The sequence below is a fragment of the Astatotilapia calliptera genome, chromosome 7 (genome assembly GCF_964374335.1).
Source record: "Astatotilapia calliptera chromosome 7, fAstCal68.1, whole genome shotgun sequence".
Taxonomy (NCBI): domain Eukaryota; kingdom Metazoa; phylum Chordata; class Actinopteri; order Cichliformes; family Cichlidae; genus Astatotilapia; species Astatotilapia calliptera.
Window position 1 is genome coordinate 5,671,430 of NC_137428.1, and position 17,912 is coordinate 5,689,341.

Consider the following 17,912-nt stretch of genomic DNA (forward strand, 5'->3'; position numbering starts at 1 on the left):
GGCCAGATAGGAGCCCAGATGGATTTCTTTTTCTTTTGCATTTCCCAAAAAAGCGTCAAATGTGCAATGCTTTCCATCATTTCATTTCATTTTAGTCTTGTGTTTTTGAAGCCATCAGTAATTTATGAAGCAGGACGCCATGTTGAGCGCTCTACCCGGGTTCTTTTGGTACATGCTTGTTGACCATCAGGCTCTCCTGGTGTTGTAACCTTCTCTGACTCCCATGGGTTTGTTCCAGGCAGATTTTTACCCACTGGGCTGTCACAGAAATGTCCAACCCAGACCGCAAGACACTCTAAACAAGAATCTGATTAGTTAATATATCGTCAGTATTATAGTAATTGCACTAGAGTGACCTGGAACACGCTCTCTGCTTCAATCTTTTTAAGCCATCGGGACTGAGTGTTGGTTTTTCTCAGTGGACTAAACCAGTAATTGTGGTGTCTGCACTCTGCCTGCTGCCCCGTAACGCTGCAACACCAGAGTGTGCAATAGTAATACCAAACTTTTCTTCTTTCTTTTTTTTTTATTTTTTATTTTTTTTATAATAAATACATTTTTCAGGAAGTGCTTTTCATTTTTGTATATCTTTTTTTTTTTTTAATCTCAAAGTATTTCACTTTGTGTATTTTCTTAAAGGTAATTCACCGATGTCCCTTTATTTATTCAGGATTCATTATTTATTGTATTGTTTTCTGTTAAAAATCATTTTAAAAATATGGATGGAATTCAAATTATTTAAAAAAACTTCTACTACTTCTGTTTTCTAATTGTCACGAGAGCACCCACTCTGTGTTGGGGTTTTTTGCAGTATTTTCTTGCATTGGGTTATAAAATTAACTCAAAAGCACATTATTGCTTTTTCTTAAAAAATAAAACAAGAACAAAAAAAGACTCTTTATATAATGATCATTTCAGACTGTTTTTTTTTTTTTTTTCTTTCGGCCTCCCTGTTGGCCAAAGTCATTGAATCCAAACCTACTGAAGTTCTTGACTCAGTGAAAATGTTCACTTTGTTTTTAGCTTTGCAACAATGTAGCGCTTTTATTTTGTGAAATGTGAGCCTTATTTGTTATATTCTGTTTTGTTAATGATACCTAAGGTGTATTCAGTGCTTAATATCGTAACGTGAGAATTTCAGTGCTGATTGTACCATTTCCTGTAATTCTCACTATATTGTGCATTTTTTCCATCTTTCCATTCATTCTCCTTTATCTTATCTGTCTCCTTTTTTCTCCCCCTCCCAAATTCACTTCCTCTGTCTCATTCACTTCATTTTGTTCAGTCCGTTCAAGTTTCCAATGCTGCACCCTCTGATTGGCTGAGTCCTGTGAAGGTGACGATTGGCTGGCTTTGGCCATAAGAGCTTGTCTGCTTTCGTAGCTCTGTACTGTCTCTGTGTAACCCAGAGTAACCAGCATGAACCACACGTATCGCATGCTATAGTTGATAAAGGTGTTATGTGCAGCTTTGTGGTATGTTAAATACTATATTAAATATTATGCAATGAACAGTATCATGCAAACAACTCGCCAAGAATACTTACATGAAAGGATGAAGCTGCCATTATCTTCAGTTCTTTGGTATCTAAACTGTGCATCAAACTGAAATTAGCTTTTCTTTTTAGCCATGCTAGCGGTTTGGCCCGTGCATAGACTGTATATAAAAGATGGAGCTTGCAAAGTGAAACAAATGTGAAATGGTAATAAACCAGTATTAATTCGAATGACCAGCAGGGGGTCAATCTTCTAGTTGCAAAAACATGTCCAGCTGTATAGAAATATGGAAAATAGTCCTCCGTTGATCGATTCCTTCGTAATTACTTTCCTGATACATTTCTTTTTTTTGGTCATTGTCACCAGTTTCAAGTCTCACTAAAGACGTTTGATCATCTTGCATATTTTAGTGTCCAGAACTAGCAGGCTGTGCAGTGCCACCCTCTGCTTGTGAACTCTGGTTTTAAAAAGGTGCTAAAAATGTTCAGTTTGAGGCTTTACAAAATGCTTTCATCATTTATATACAGTCTATGGATCTAGGGATGGCGCTATTGGTTTGACGTCAGCTGACCAACAACATTTGTAGGGATTCTCTTCACAGAGCCTACAGATGAAATAAGCTAACTTAATGTAGCCTTCTATTGACCAATATAAATATAAGAGTTAAACCAGTGGTGGATTTTTGTGTCCGATGTTTGGTCCCCATTAAATGTGCTGGGCCATTGTTCAACTTTCTACCACTGTACTTCACAAATGAGGCAGAAATTGAACTGAAACATGGCGATTGACTCTCTGCTCAGCCGTGGTGCTACATGTGCTGCACAAAGTGTTGAGAGAAATTTCAAACGGTGCAGAGAGAGCAGATCACTGTGTGATGATACCAAAGCTCATATGATAATGCAACACAACAGACACCAGTACTGGTGGAGCTTCAGGATTAATGGCTGATATTGGCCAACTGTATCAGTTTGACACAGGCTCCTACCTGCTCTTTGAAGTATTTAAACTTTGGATACATAGAAATATCTAATTTAACCTTTTTATTTTTTAGTGGTTTAATTGGATTTGTTCACCTAAGGGAAGGGACATATAAAGGTTAATGTTGCAGGTCCACTATTTTTAAAAACCTTGGATTAAACTTCATAATCTTATGGTTAACGGATGCATATGTAGCACCTTTTTTTAGCCAGTTTGCGCAGGCTAACCCTCGTAATGCTCACGTTGTGCTCTGCTTGTCCCTCACTCCTCTAACACCAAGCACCGACGTGAATGCCCCTGGATTGATTTGTTCTCTAACACAGCAGCAGCCTCCCTTCTTCTTAGGCCCGTTCGACGGTAACACGTGTCCACATGTCTGTGGTCTGTCTGTGGTTCCCTCTGTTTCAGAAGGAAGCCTCCCCCCCTCAGAGCCCCTCTCCAGGTCCCTCTCATGTACCTCCTAGTCTTTGCTCAGGAGTGAAGCAGCCCAGTAGCAGCTTTTTGGTTTTTTTGCACACTGCCACAGACCTTCTTGTGGCTACTGTCTGTGTTACGCAGTTATGTTATCTCAACGCAGCCTTCCAGCCTTATTTTTTCCACATTGAGAATTCCTGTAAAAATGCTAATTTATGATATTTATAAGCTGTAAATATATTTCAAAATAAATCAGTTTGATTGCATAAATTACTCGCGTCATCATTTGTTGTTACAGTTGAACAGGGGTTGTCTCATAATTGAGCAGTTAAATTAAAAACAAACAACTTCTTTTATAGGAAATCTTTTTTTCTTTTATGCTAACATCACCCACACAAATCATGTTCACGATCACAGCTTTTGTTAACCATTAACTTGAGCTTTTTGAGAAGGTGACAAAAAATGCTGGCTATTAATAACAATAATAACTGTAAAGGCAAACAAGGAAGAACAAGGTTCATGCAAAAGCTTGCATATAATTGGAAAAAGCTCAAGACCTAAACAGAATTGAAGTGAATCTTCTGTTAGCTTTCTCATGGGTTCTGCTAGCGGGTCTTCTCTGTCCTTTCCTTCAAATTTGACATCTCTGAATCCTAGCTTTAAAGGTTTTTTTTGTTTTTTGTTTTTTAAATTATTATTATTATTGTTTCACTTTCACTTGATCCCAAACCTTTCAAGTAAATTTTTTGAGCCAAACCAAAAATGGATAACTGGTGCCATCAGTGTTAAAAATAAGAAAAATACCTAGGGGCCCATTTATACCTGTGGTTATACCGACATCTTTTCATTTCTTTGCTGTTACCAAGTGGAATCCCCTTCTGTACAATGTTGACTTCGTTACTCTGTGAGTACTCATGAATATGTGACTGTGTATTTTATCTATGCCTGTATGGAAATGAAGATTTTCTGTGAAGTTGCAGTTCAGTCAGACCACTCACCTTTACCTTTTACTTCTTACAGCAGCACTGTGTAGTTAGTCGTTCAAGCTTCGAGCTCAACAGTCCATGTAGATATTTTGCATGTAGAAATTGGGGAGAGATGGGAAAATGCAGCTTAAACAAACCAGTCGTGTGCGCGTGAAGCAGCACATTTCTGGTTGTCTGACTGAACTCGTCTCACTCTGTGTGTTTAAACAGCTTCTGTGTCCCTAAGAAGCCAAAATATGCTTCAGATTAAATTCTTGAATTTAAGAATAGTTCTGTTTAATTTTGCAATGCTTAATTAGCGCCTAGCATCTTTACTTTGAGATGCAGGACTAGTAGTTCAGTTCTTGTAACTGTCAACTTTTTTGTGCTGAAGTTCTTAAGTCTGTTCTTAAGATCACAGGCATGAAACGCGCTGTTTAATAACATTGCACCGCTGATTAGTTTAACACGAACTTGAATGTAATGGCTGCATACTGTTGTTACTTGCAGACGAGGCCTCCAGTTCACTCTCTGAACCGCTTGATAAAAAAGTTCCCGACGATGTGGATGTGGCAGTGGAAGCTCACGATGCTTCCTGTTTAGTAAAATCCAAAACGCAAGATACCGCCGCAGCAAAAGGTCAAAGCCAGGACTCTTCCAAAGGTCAGTGCGATTTTCTTTTTTTTGAAGAAATGAGGATGGTAGGCTGGAGGAAAAACAACGATTTCCAGTTGCTCGGATGGCTTTTTAAATCCCCAAAGTTTATGTTTGTTGTTTCATTCATAGCATGATATTCCCTGAGGGAGAATCTCAAACTGGCTGAACTCTAACTCGTGACTTTACTTTGTTTGTGTTGGAGACCCTCCTCCGGTTATGTGTGGGAGACAGGGGTGTGACTGATTTTATAGTTTTTGTCCCACACCACTGTAACAGTCTGTCCACATCAGGGGTGGAAAAGTACAGACATACTGTGAGTAGAAGTGTGTTGAAAAATACTCCAGTAAAAGTTAAAGCACTGGTTCAACTTTGTTGCTCAAGTAAAAGTGAAAAAGGACACAGGAACTGGACTTTCTGCTTTTTTAATATAATACAATATAATATTATTACGTGAGTGCAGACACTCTTTGTGGATTTACACAACTGAATTCAACCAGATGTAAGCAGATGTTTCAGTTCTGTTCCATTTTATTGTCTTTACACCAGACGTTAAGTTGTTATAACGACTGAGTTCAGTGAATGAATCCAAGCATCATCAACTTAAATGTAAATGAATCTGTGCTACACTTGATGTAACCCAACACTCTGACCTTACCAGTCTAACACAGGGCTTTACTGCGAACTAACCACAGTCCTGCAAACTAAGCTGTTTACCTGCACAAAACTTCCCAGAACTTTCATGCGACGTTTGAATAACATAACGTTGGTGTGCTTAGTTTGTTTCGCAGGACATTTCACAATATGAAAAAACATAATTTATCTATACAGATCCAACACGTGATTAAAAAGGATGACATTGTGTGCAATCTTTAAATGTGCAGCTCATCAAGTGTCACTGAGCAATCTGTACCTTTTGAAATATAACCTCTCTTCTCTGGTCTACATAGATTTCTCCACATGAACATTGCAAACTCTTAAAGCTGAGGTTCTTAGTATTCGCAGAGTATCTCCTCTTATCCAGTAAGAGATTCTAAAGCAGAATACAGAACATCTCAATTTCGCTATTCTTCCCTATTTAAATAGGACAAGTAACACCTGCAACATGAGATGTGCTTGAGATATCACTCAAATCCATTTATTACCACTTCTAATGGATATTTTTCCACCTGTTTAAGAAGCTCTTTGTTAAAATAAAGAAAGGAAGCAAAATGTGTTTCCTTTACAGCAAACCAAAGGCTTGCAGGAATGCATGAAAAAGCTCTTCCCAGCTTTTTAGAAGCACGTTGCTAGCTTCAAATTTAAAATATCACATATTTTACAAATGGTATGTCATATATTACCTTTGTGCTATTTTCTGTGAAATACGCCTTTAAATTAGTTTCACATTATTGCATTCTGTTTGGATTTACATTTCACACCATATTCCAACTTTTTCAAAAATGTCGCACATTATTATAAAAATGTTCTTTTTCTTACCTGGTGAGATGAGCTTTTTCATGTGACCCACACCTGATCTGTTCCACACCAAATTCTTACCTGACAGCATTCCCCACATTCACTTAATCAGCCTTCATTTCATTTAATTCATTTCTGCTTAATGTTAACCTTTGCAACTTATAGAAATTCTTCCCTTGTTTTGCAGATCACTGTAACCCCAAACACAAACACAACAGATGGAAGCGGAAGATTCGAGCAAGTGAGTAGCTCAGATTTTCACTCCGGTCTTGCCTCTGCCATCATCATCAATCTTCCTGTTGTTGTCGTCATCGTTTCAATGAGAACCGAAAACTTGTTTCTTGTCTGACAGCTATTAATAGTTTGGTTGTGAGACTTTACTTAGTTGTTTTTACAGTGCAGGCTGTTACTGATAAAACATTTCACTCTACAATATCTGTGCACAAATAACGTGATGTGACAAACCAGATGTCAGTGGGGAAAGTGCCCAATTACAGTTACTGTAGGCTTGTGGTTTTTATGTAGTTGATAAACTGTCATCCAATGTATTCAACACTAGAGGTCACTGTTTCCCAACTTTGTAGTGTTCTGGGCTGTTTGTTGTTTTCTGCAGAGTGATTTGATTCCTGTGACGTGATGGACAGACAGTATTCCTCCTCCTAACTGCAGCCATGACTGACAAATCCTCAGAAAACAAAAAGTTTTCCTTCTTTCCATATATTTTTAGCATTATTCAATCTGCCACCTGTTTCAAGGTGGTTTGGCTCACACTGCTTTTGAAGACTACACACCTACACTTGTACTCATTAATCTGTCGTTAGTTAGCGAACCCTAAGATACAGGTTTCTAAAAATAACTTGCAGCAGGTATTTTCATTTGTCACATTTACGAAAAGGTCTTAACAGAAACAAGGGGCTTACTTTGTGTTAAATCTCTTAAATCAATCTTTCAATTGAATTGTGATATCTTAGCATACTTTTGTCAGACACTGGACTTTTAAAATTTAAAACTAACTGGTTTGAAATGATTTACTGACTGGCTGTGAGTTGGACAAAGCTAAATATTACTCTATTCCATTCAATTCAATTTTAATAATATATAGCACCAAATCACAACAGCAGTCATCTAAGGTGCTTTATATTGTAAGGTAAAGACCACAACAATCAGATGACCCCCTATGAGCAAGCCCTTGGCGACAGTGGGGGAAAAAAAACCTCTCTTTTAACAGGAAGAAACCTCTGGCAGAACCAGGCTCAGGGAGGGACGGCCATCTGGCACAACCGGTTGTGGCTGAGCGAGGGAGGCAAGATAAAAGACACTGTGGAAGAGAGCCAGAGATTAATAATAACTAATGATTAAATGTAGAGTGGCATGTAAACACATAGGGAGTGAAGAAGAAACACTCAGTGCATCATGGAAGTCCCCCAGCAGCCCATAACTAAGGGAGGATTCAGAGTCACCTGGTCCAGCTCTAACTATATGCTTTATCAAAAAAGAAAGATTAAAGGCTAATCTTACAAGTAGAGAGGGTGTTTGTCTCCCCAATCCAAACTGGGAGCTGGTTTCACAGAAGAGGGGCCTGAAAGCTGAAGGTTCTGCCTCCCATTCTACTTTTAAAAAATTTAGGAACCGCAAGTAAGCCAACAGTCTTATCACCCCAATAGAGCAGTCTGAGAGCAAAGTGCTCTATTGGGGTGATATGAGGTCTTTAAGATAAGTTGGGGTCTGATTATTCAAGATCTTTTCCAAGGATTGTCATTAGAAAAGATACTGAACCCCAAACTGCCCCTCGTGTGCCCTTCAGTGTGTGAGCGACTAGGATTAAAGCGTTGTGTAAATGCAGGTCAATTTATCATATTGTACTGACTGCACAGATTGAAAGAAAATTGCGCTTTGAACCAAGTTTTTGCTGCATGACTGAAGTGGTACCAGCCACTCTTTAAGAGGTGTGCTGTATTAAGTACACAGTGGAAATCTTTGCAGTGGAATCCCATAGGATGCACATACGTTTGCATACATTTCAGATAAGAAAGCCAAAACATCAGCCATTTTGGATTAGCACACTACCTCGGATCTGCTTATTGTGGATGCTAACAGTGGCTTTATTTCAGAGCTGCCACCTGGTGCACTTCTTCCCTTTAATTCTGGATATTGTAAAGTTGGTGTTAAAATTCATACAACTTGCATTAAGCTGTAAGAACCCTGTTGAATTGTGTCAGTCACTTCAGTGGCATCATTCACATTTTAAAGATGTAAGAAGTAATGTGAAGCTGAAGTTTTGATGTCTGATGTGTTTCACATTTGCATTTGCATGCTGAACCTAAAAGAAAAAAGACAGTGTTTCGTGCCTGTATTATATTCAGGTAAATTAATAGTTGCTGGGTAACAGAAAAATGGTTGCAGTATTTGCATATTTTTTTGTTGTAAAATGTTCCCTGTTGTGTCTCTTTATGTAGCCTTCCCTCTGCTTTTCATCAAGCGCTATCCCAAAAGCTCACAGCTGGACAAAGACGGACCTGATACCGTCCCTGAAGCCGACTCTGACTATGAGGAGATCACTTCAGCAGAAAAACAACCTGTATGTTATGACTAATTTACATTCACTGGATACAGAACGGTCTTGTTTTTAAGGAATATAACTAAGAGCAAGGGTGTCTGTGTAATTCATTGACGTTGCACAGTGTGAACAAAAAAGACTATTTTCTGCTCTTCTTTCAGCACTCGGACAGCAGTTCCAAAACCTCAGTGGATACCCTGAATCCTCCAGAGGTAAATGAGACGAGTGAGGAGCGCTCGGCCGTCTGCAGAACATCTACGCCAAGGAAACGCTTGGCCTTGTCCTTTTCTGCCAAAGAGAAGCTTCTGAACTGGGACGTGGAGGTCAACCCAGAGGGAACTCCCGTGAGCACAACCACCGAAAACGCACCACAACATAAGGACCAGGTGGAGATTTGATCTGTTTATTAACCTGAGAGAAGATGAGCCTGGATATGAAAGATAGTTTTCTCATCTTTTCCTTCTATGCTATGTAGAATGGCTCACGGACAGTGATGTGAGAGATATAAGAGGAATTAATCCTACATTATATTGAATACATTTATCCTCCTCTCATGTTTTATCAGGTACAGGCAGAGGCACAACTAGATGAGCCTCGGAGAAACTCGATCCAGAGCGGGGAGGCTTCCCCGAGCCAAACTTCAGCTTCATCCCCCTCAGCCTTCCAGGCTATAGCCAACGCCTTCAGGAGGACATTTAGCGGGACCAATCAACTCAGCAGCTCCAACACTGCAGTCATAATGTATAAAATACTTGGCTCATAGTTTGCTGTTATATAAACCAAGCTGTCTTCTCTACTGCTCTCTATGGGCTTCAAATCAGATTAAATTCTGATACTTTTCCTCTGCTTTAACAGGAGACCTAAACACGACGGTCCCCGCAAACGGCGACCCATGTCCGAGGGAGCGTTTAGCTTTAGCTCACGCTTCAGTGCCATAGCGCCAGAGTCATCCCGAGAGGACCAGGCCAGCATGCGTGAAGCTCATTGGGCAGATCCATGGGGGGCGGGGCAGGACCTGCCTTCCCTGTTGCAGCAGGTGTCCTTAAAGGGCCGTAAAGACTCTGGAGAGGTGTTCGCTGATGACATTGGCCCATTTGCACGCAAAAGGGTCAACTTGTTCTCTTCCTTGAGGCTGAGGAAGAGGGAATTGTCTGGGAGTGAAGGGAAAGACCAGGAGGTTCAAAAGGAAATCACAAACATCCTCTCTAACCTCAGAAACAAAGGTTAGTGTAGGGACTCCGAAGCTTGTTTGTAACAGTGCTTTAAATCCTCTGGATTTTTTGCCTTTAGCTTGATCCAATTTACAAGTTCCGCACTTTAACTCAGGTCAGTGGGCAGCTGCAACTGCAATAATGTCTGATGATCAGAGAAGTGAACTAAGCAAAACCCTCCAGACAGAATCAAAGGACCTTGTTTTACTAAACGTGTGTTTTTGAGGTTTAAAGGGGATCTATTCTCCTCATTTTTAGGTCTCTGATTTCTCTACTGGGTGTAATAAAAGTAGTTTTGCATGATTTGCACACCCTAGCCCTTAGTGTAGCCCATCTGGTCATCCACTGTGTGAAACAAGCCTTTAGCACCTTTTCCTTTAATACCACCCTCCATTTAGGCTAGCTTTCTTGTAATTGGCTGCCCCTCATAGACAGAAGGCTCAAACAGCGGGCGGGTGGGGTTTACTGCCCACACTCAGAGCTGTGTGCCTGAGATGACCACGTTAAGCTCCTCTGCTCTGTGTTGTACAGCTCCAGCAATAGAGAAAGCCATCTGAAATTGAGGGTTTAGAGCAATCTCAAGCCTCCTTATTTAAAAGTCTTGCCATGTTTAATTTCAGTATCCACTGCTGAAAAGAAGGAAGAGGTTTTTGGCCCCCTTTATTGCTTATTTGCTTCATGCTTGTGTGGTTTCCATACTTTTTGGAGCCAATTTTTTGTGTTTTGGAGTGCAGGCTTCTGAACACCTAGAAGAATTTTTCATCCATGGGATTATCATAGTAAAATTTCATGCTGACTTTTAAAGTTTATCTGTATAATCCAAAAAGGCTCTTTTTTTTCCTCTTGCAAATCTAAAATGCTAAGAGTTTCTAATTATCCTCACTTTTTAACTTTTCACTCTTACATATCCAGCATCCAGTCAGCAGAATTTGGAGGAGCCCTCCTCAAGTGATGATGAAAATGAAAACCTGGTATCCAGTCAGAAGGTTTGTACATTCCTGTTGAGTGAGACACGGCACATTCCAGTTATTCCCGCGTGTACTGGGTTTGTTTTTTGGTTTTTTCCATGTGTACATTTTGTGAAATGTTCCACGCTTCCTGTCCCAGCTGCATTCAGAGAAACTGAGGAGGAAGCAGGAAAAGACAGTGGCCCAACAGGCTAAACGAGAACAGCTAAAGAGGCTTCACAGAGCTCAGGTATCGTAATTTCCTTTTAAATTCAGTCTGTGGTTAATAGAGAGATTTGTGCTGGAAAGCTGTGCATTGGTCTGACCTGACAAAAATGTAAAAACCCCTGACTGAAGAGCTTTTTGCTACCAGTCATAGTTATACATTTTACATTTACCTGATGCTTTTACAGTACAAAGGTTTGCTGCTCGCTCAAAAAGATCCACGATGTTTTTATCTGAGAGTATGCCCACACTGATGACACTGAATATCTAGCAGTTATGACTTTAACAGAGAGGTGTTATTATGTTTCAACTTTCTGCTGTAGTCAAAAGTTAATTTATGTCTATGAGCACATTTATATCTTTAGTGCTGTGCAAAAATGTTGAGCCACCCCTCGTTTCTTATTAATTTTATAATAAGTAGGTGCATTGATTTTATTTAAACATGTGAAAACATACAAAGAAATATAAAGTCTAAAACGGATTCTGTGCAGTTCTTTTGAGCTTGATAATCAATATTTGGTATGACTGCCTGTATCATCAACACAGTCTTAAATCTCTTTGGCAGCTTTTTCTATAGTCTTCATTGTATAGTCCCAGTCCCAATTTCTGTCCAGAGGATTCAGACCTCACCGTTAGAACTGCTTGAATAGTTCAGTTCATTTTTATTTCAAACGTGTACATTCACCATCATTTCGTGATATCATTCCATTCTTTTGTTTGAAAAGGAGTAAACAGAAGTATACACTTATTAGTCCCTACCCCCACAAATTTTTCATCTCATTCATTTAGTTTTCTTTTAGTCTTAAATCAAACAAACAATGAAACAAAAGAAAAACAAAACACAAATCATCACAATATAGTTTCTTTCATATAATAAAAGACAGAATATGTAAATTAGCAGATTCACAATAAACCAAAACATCACTTCAGTTACTGTCCTGGGTCAACCCCGTTTTCTTCATTCTTATATTTGTTTAAAATGAGTTTTTTTTTTATATTTTATTTTAAACTGGTTTATGTTGTTACTTTCTTCACTATTGAGATAGACATACTTTTTAAAGTTGTTCTAGCACTTTGTATTTTTAAATTCCATTTCCTCCCCCCTCGTCTTTCTATAAACAATTTACGCATTTCTTTTGGAAGCATTTTGTTTCTTGCTTTATATATTATTTGTGCTGTTTTAAACTTCACCAAGTCCTGAAATTCTATGGCTTGCATTTTGATAAAGAGTGCATTTGTATGGTCCCTGTACCCTGCATTATTTATTAATCTAATGACTCTTTTCTGCGTTATGGTTATTGGTTGTGTATTACTTTTGTATGTGTTTTCCCCAGACCTCTACACAATAGCTCATATATGGTAGTAGTAAAGCACAGTATAATATGTGCAGTGCTTTCTGATCCAAGATTTGCTTTGTTTTCCCCAGGACGGCAATACCCCGTGCCAGTTTCCCCCTAACATAAGTAATATGTTAGGTTCTGATAGTGTTGAGATCCGGGCTGTGGGGAGGCCCATCCATGACTCGTGGTGTTCTGTTGTATGTTCTTCTGTCCCAACATGCTTTGACTGCTTTGCCAGTGTGTTTGGGACCATTGTCATGCTGAAACCCAAAGCTGTTGCTAATCAGATGTTTTCAGATGGCATTGCACGGTGGATCAAAATTTGATGGCACTTTTCTGCATTCATAATCCAATCAGTTGTGACAAAATCCCCATCAATCCAACCATGAGAAGAAATAATTAGAGCTCGCATTCAACCAGTTTTCAGGTGGTTGGGTGTGGTATTTATTAGGATTTTCTCATTTCACATATGACACCAGCTGGTTCTTGGCCATAAAGAATGAAAAGGAATAAAACAGGGCAGGCTATGGAAAAATGCTTTGACTAGTAACAAATGGAGCCGCTCTAAAGGAATTTAATAATGATGCTATTTGAGTATTTATATATATATGCATCTGATTATATAAAAGGACTCAGGCATGAACAAATTGGGGGAAAAAAATCAATATAACATATGTTAATAAGGTAGTGGGCCACCATGTGACACCAGACGTCAATGTTTGCTGGCAGTGATTCTTCACGTCTCCTGAGCTCTACCACACGGATGCGCTTTTCTAGAAAAGCGCTACATAAATGCAATCCATTATTATTATTATTATTATTATTATTATTATTATTATAGTGGGGAAGACTGCTGTCTAACACGTCCCCCCAAACATCATTTCCATTCTCCATCAAACCTTTCAGGGAGTCTGTTTGCCCTATGGATGAGGGCATCATCACCCGGGAAAAGGCTACTCCCACCGTGACGGAAATGTTTCATCAAAGGATAAAAATGACCAGCTTAATGTTTATTTGCAGTGACCTTTCACAAACAGAAGCACTCCTCACTGTAAGAGTCGGTGCTTCAGGTTTTTCCTTCAGTTTGTTATCCTTGTTTATTTCCCAAAGAATGTCACAATATTCCTTTCCCTGCAGACGGTCCCTGCTGATATCAGTCTCTGAGATTTCTTCGAAAACCCCATTACAAGGATGGCAAATGGAACATTGTTTGTAGTGCTCACAGAAAAAAAAAAAAAAAGAAGAACGGCAGTGTTTTCTATAAAAGAAATGGGGCCTTTAAACTTGTTCATTACAAGTTCTCAGAATTACCCAGAATAACAAGGACACTTCAGAGAAAGAAGGGCTCATTTTATTTGTGAACACCACAAATCAATTTAGATCCTTTGTATGGAGGGGAAAGCAGAAATTTCAAAGAACGATTTCTCCGTTGATTAATCTCCTTTGATCACATCTAACTACATGTGTCATACGGCGACGTTGTTGCGTTGCACAGGTGATCCAGAGACAGTTGGAGGAAGTCGGAGAAAAGCAGAGGGACCTGGAGGAGAGAGGAGTGGCCATAGAAAAGATCATAAGAGGAGAAACAGGTACATTCAGACCAGTGCCTTACAAACCTGTGAGTCTCAGCATTGCGTAGCTGCTTTTATTTGACAGAAGTCTGTACCATAACACCTTGATTCACTCTACTCTACAGCTCAATGGAATTCCACAGTGAAAGCTTCATTCTTTTTTTTCCTTCTCGTTCTGTTTAATTGCACTGCCCATACTTCTCAGACCATTTAGAGAAAAGCACTGCCTTGTAATCCTGGTCTGGTTAAAAGCCTCTACATACGGTTAATGGCTGTGCTCACAATAGACACTAGGGACTTTATTGTTGCTTCATCTTTCTACAATACAAGCTTCTGTTTGTGTTCCTGTGAATAGTATATGACCCTGTGACATGATGTGTATGTCATTGAAGTTCTTGCAGTGGTTTTTAAATAATTGATATAAATTCTGAAATGTCTTTCTTCTTTTTTGATCCCTATCAAACCTCTTTTTTCCTCCCTACATCGTTCCCTCTTTCCCTTTTACAGAATCTCCTCAGACGGACGACAGTGACGAGGCCCAGCTCTATCAGTCCTGGTTTAAGCTCGTCCTAGAGAAGAACAGATTGGCACGCTATGAGTCTGAACTCATGATCTTGTAAGCGAATGCATTATGAAAGCAATTCCCTTTTCTCACATGTAGAGGTCTCACTATTTTCTCCTGTGTTCAGCGCTCAGGAGCTGGAGCTGGAGGACACACAGAGTCGGCTGCAGCAGGATCTGCGATGCAAAATGGCAGTAGAGGGTACGGCCTTGAGCACACAGCGCTGCAGTCTGATATAATATAGCTTGCTCTTATTTCTGTCTTCCTCCTACTCTTTTTAGATACAAAGAAGAGTGCCTCAGAGCTGCAGGAGGAACAGGTGATCCTCGCAGAGATCATGAGAACAGTGGAGAAACGAGACATGTTGGTCTCTATTCTGGAGGAGCAGAGGCTCAAGGAGAGGGCTGAGGACAGGGACCTCGAGAGCCTTGTGCTCTCCAAGGGCTATGAGTTCCACTGGGCCCGCATGGATGATAGCTGGGGCCAAGAGAAGCAGGAGTGATGGCTGAAAACCGAGGATCTCACTCTGAAGAGGACAGATTAGAAGGAAAACAGGTTCCCACAATAGTTTGCTTTTGGCTTTTTTTTGCAAAGCTACAAGTCTGAAAAATGTTGAAGGAATCTTGAAACACTGACGAAGATTGTAAGACTTGATCGTGTTAGAAAGAAATTGACCCTTAGATAATGGCTTCCCGTATAGCCACGAGGGTTAATAACTTTTCTGCCAACTTTTCTCAACACTCAGAAGTGTAACTGCAATGTCCCATGCTGATACTGACCTGAAACTTGATGTATGATATGCTTAACCACCTCTGATAATGTGAGCCACTGCCTTGAATGCCTGCACTCATCACAAACCAAACTGCCTTATTTGTGGCTGCTAGCCATAAGAGTGGACTTGTTGCGACAGATTGGTTATTACTGTAACACTGTATCTTCACTGGATAGCACGTGGAAGGAGTCAAAAGTTTTTCTGGAGACTCTTGCACAGCGTGAGTTGTTATAAAACCAGAAAAATGCTTTAAGTATTTCACTATGAGTCACTTTATGTGCAGCCTTGTTTGTGACTGTAAACTCTTGTGCATATTTTAAATTTATTCACTTTTCTTTGGATCAAATAAAATATATTTATGTATGCTCAGGCACTAATTAACACCAGAGAAATGGAATCTGCCATGGAGCTGCTGCACAGACTGAAACCACAGATATCTAGGGGAGCCGTTCCATTCCTATTTGTCTCATTGTACAGTTGGCTGGAGCTCAGCTAAAAAAGCAGCAAACAGCAGTAGCAAGACAGTCCACAGTGAATGGTAAAAGCATAGACTGTATATAAAAATGGATGGGCCGCTTACTCCTCGTGTTGAATTCTCAAAATCAGCATTTTGGTACCACTGTGTAAATTTTTGGAACCAAAATGATCGTGATCTTGTTTGGAGTGGGAATTCATTAGCCTAATATTGTCAGACTTGAAGCTAATTAGTGCTAAGTAACAGACAAATACAACGGTTGAATTTCACTCACCAAAACTAAAGCACCAACTTCTTGGACAGACTACACCACCCTGTAAGCAAGGCACCGACAGCACAAACACTGTGGAGGTCCAGTTCCGAGACTTAAACTAAAGAAGGTAAAGCCCAGCAAACACAGATGGGCGGCAGCTTCCTGTGTTGGGACACCTGGCAATGCAAGCAGCTGCAACCTTCTCTAGTATTAAATTAAAGAAACTTCTATGAAGACCAAAACAGGAGGCTGTAACCGGATATTTTTGTTTAGTTTTTTTATTGCTGTAAAAATGTACATTTTAACATGGGATTCACTTTCTGTGTGTTTAAGAATCAAATGGTTATCGTGGTTGAGGAAGACGACTGGTATCAGAAAACTGCTGCTAGAAACGGCTGCTGTTGCTCGCTTCATCTGTGAAATTCAAATGTCAGTGCTGGAATGTTGTTTGTTGTCCCCAAGTGTTACACAGAGGTAATTTATTACAATTTGAAAGCAGGACTATTCTAAAAATTTACTCACTTCTTGATCCCCTTTATCACAAGCATAAAGAAAATGTCAAGAGGAAAAATCTTCACTCCACAAAATTTAATTTTTGGTCTAAAGTTTCACTCATTCTGGACTATCTTTGAACCGCCGTGTAGGAAAACTGGAAGTCCACAGAGTGGGAGTTCTCATGTACTTTTGTTGAAACTTGCAGATATCTCTGGCCTTGCTCCAGTAAGGCATACCACTAGCTGTGACATCCTGAAAGCAGCGTGCCCAAAGTGGATTCATCATTTTGTTAACTACTGTGAATCTGTCTGCAATTCACTGTAAAGGGCTGTGAGTCAAAATGCCATCAAATTGTCATCTCATGAAAAGATGAATGTGTTTACATGAGTTTTAATGCTGATGCAAACTGCCATACTATTCTCTCGGTCCTCGGGCGTTAAATGTTATTTTGTTTATAATACAAATGAATGCAAATTAAATATCTGTAAGTTTGGTTTTCTTTAGCAAAAAACTTTCATGTTTTATTTTAATGCTGCTTTGAGTGTTTTTAAATGAAATTATCTTAAATAAAAATGAATTTTTGGATTTTTGGTACTGTTTTATTCTGTCTTCCTCTGTTGATTATAAAAGCAACCTATTTCTTACTGCTTAACAACATAAAGACATATAAACAGTCTTAAAAAGCTGTTGGGCCTCAGTTTTCTTTGGCATTGATGTTACAACTTTCTGGAATGCTGTTGTGGTTTTACAGACACATGACCACTAACCACATGATGTTAACTTGTCTGCCATTTTGAACATGTGACGATGTAGGATCAAGTGATTAAGGCCCCAGCCACACAGGCTTAGAGACTGGTCCCCAACCGGTCATGAGGGAAAAATTAGTATTCCCCTACCTGTTGTGAGTGGTTGCTGGAGCTTGATGGCAGTTGCTGGGAAAATAATTGCTAAAGCCCCAGTCACAGAGGCTTACAGACCCTCTGGCAGCCACTTGATATTATTAACAAAACATACTTGTGATTGGTGTGGGTGCTAGCATATTGCTGTGGTTGTGCTTTAAATGGAAATGTTCTACAAACACTGGCCGGCTACTCTCCAAGCTGTAGTGAAACTATAAAAAAGTGCAACACAAACAGTCTTGGAACACACTGGTTGCACTGCTGAGACCCAACTTTTATTTTCAAGGTCAACCACGTCCCCTCAATTGAAGTTTTCTTGTTAGCATTTAGTAAAAACTATGAGCAACGGTGGTTTTTGGTGCAGCAACCTCCAGGAACCACTGTCAGCCAGTAAGAGACTACACAGGAACCAGTGGTTGTACCCCATCCAGTATAGCGGACAACTCTTAAAGAAAGTGGACTTGACATCGCTAAGAAACTTTAATTGGAGGCTTGAACAAAAGAATAAAGTGAGTGGAATAAAAAGATTTTTAAAAAATAATTAATCAGACAAGAGTTTAGAAAAAGGTCCTTATGGGGGGTGGGGGAGGGGGTCATATTTCAGGAGGGGCTGGTAACACCCCATGTCCACCCCTCTAGG

The 17,912-nt window shown here is 39.7% G+C and overlaps 1 protein-coding gene across 2 annotated transcripts in view; it reads left to right on the plus strand.

Annotated features, from left to right (window-relative positions):
- mical2b (microtubule associated monooxygenase, calponin and LIM domain containing 2b) overlaps positions 1 to 16,958 on the plus strand; it is a 60,159-nt gene extending 43,201 nt beyond the window's left edge. For both annotated transcript variants that reach the window (XM_026172761.2, XM_026172764.2), the window contains 12 exons: positions 4,364 to 4,516; positions 6,153 to 6,206; positions 8,422 to 8,543; positions 8,684 to 8,908; positions 9,088 to 9,263; positions 9,378 to 9,745; positions 10,646 to 10,719; positions 10,841 to 10,930; positions 13,741 to 13,834; positions 14,324 to 14,432; positions 14,506 to 14,579; positions 14,660 to 16,958. In XM_026172761.2, the coding sequence (XP_026028546.2) occupies positions 4,364 to 4,516; positions 6,153 to 6,206; positions 8,422 to 8,543; positions 8,684 to 8,908; positions 9,088 to 9,263; positions 9,378 to 9,745; positions 10,646 to 10,719; positions 10,841 to 10,930; positions 13,741 to 13,834; positions 14,324 to 14,432; positions 14,506 to 14,579; positions 14,660 to 14,880 (1,760 nt within the window). In that variant the 3' untranslated portion in view covers positions 14,881 to 16,958. The remainder of the gene's footprint in view (positions 1 to 4,363; positions 4,517 to 6,152; positions 6,207 to 8,421; positions 8,544 to 8,683; positions 8,909 to 9,087; positions 9,264 to 9,377; positions 9,746 to 10,645; positions 10,720 to 10,840; positions 10,931 to 13,740; positions 13,835 to 14,323; positions 14,433 to 14,505; positions 14,580 to 14,659) is intronic.
- The last annotated feature ends 954 nt before the right edge of the window (positions 16,959 to 17,912 follow it).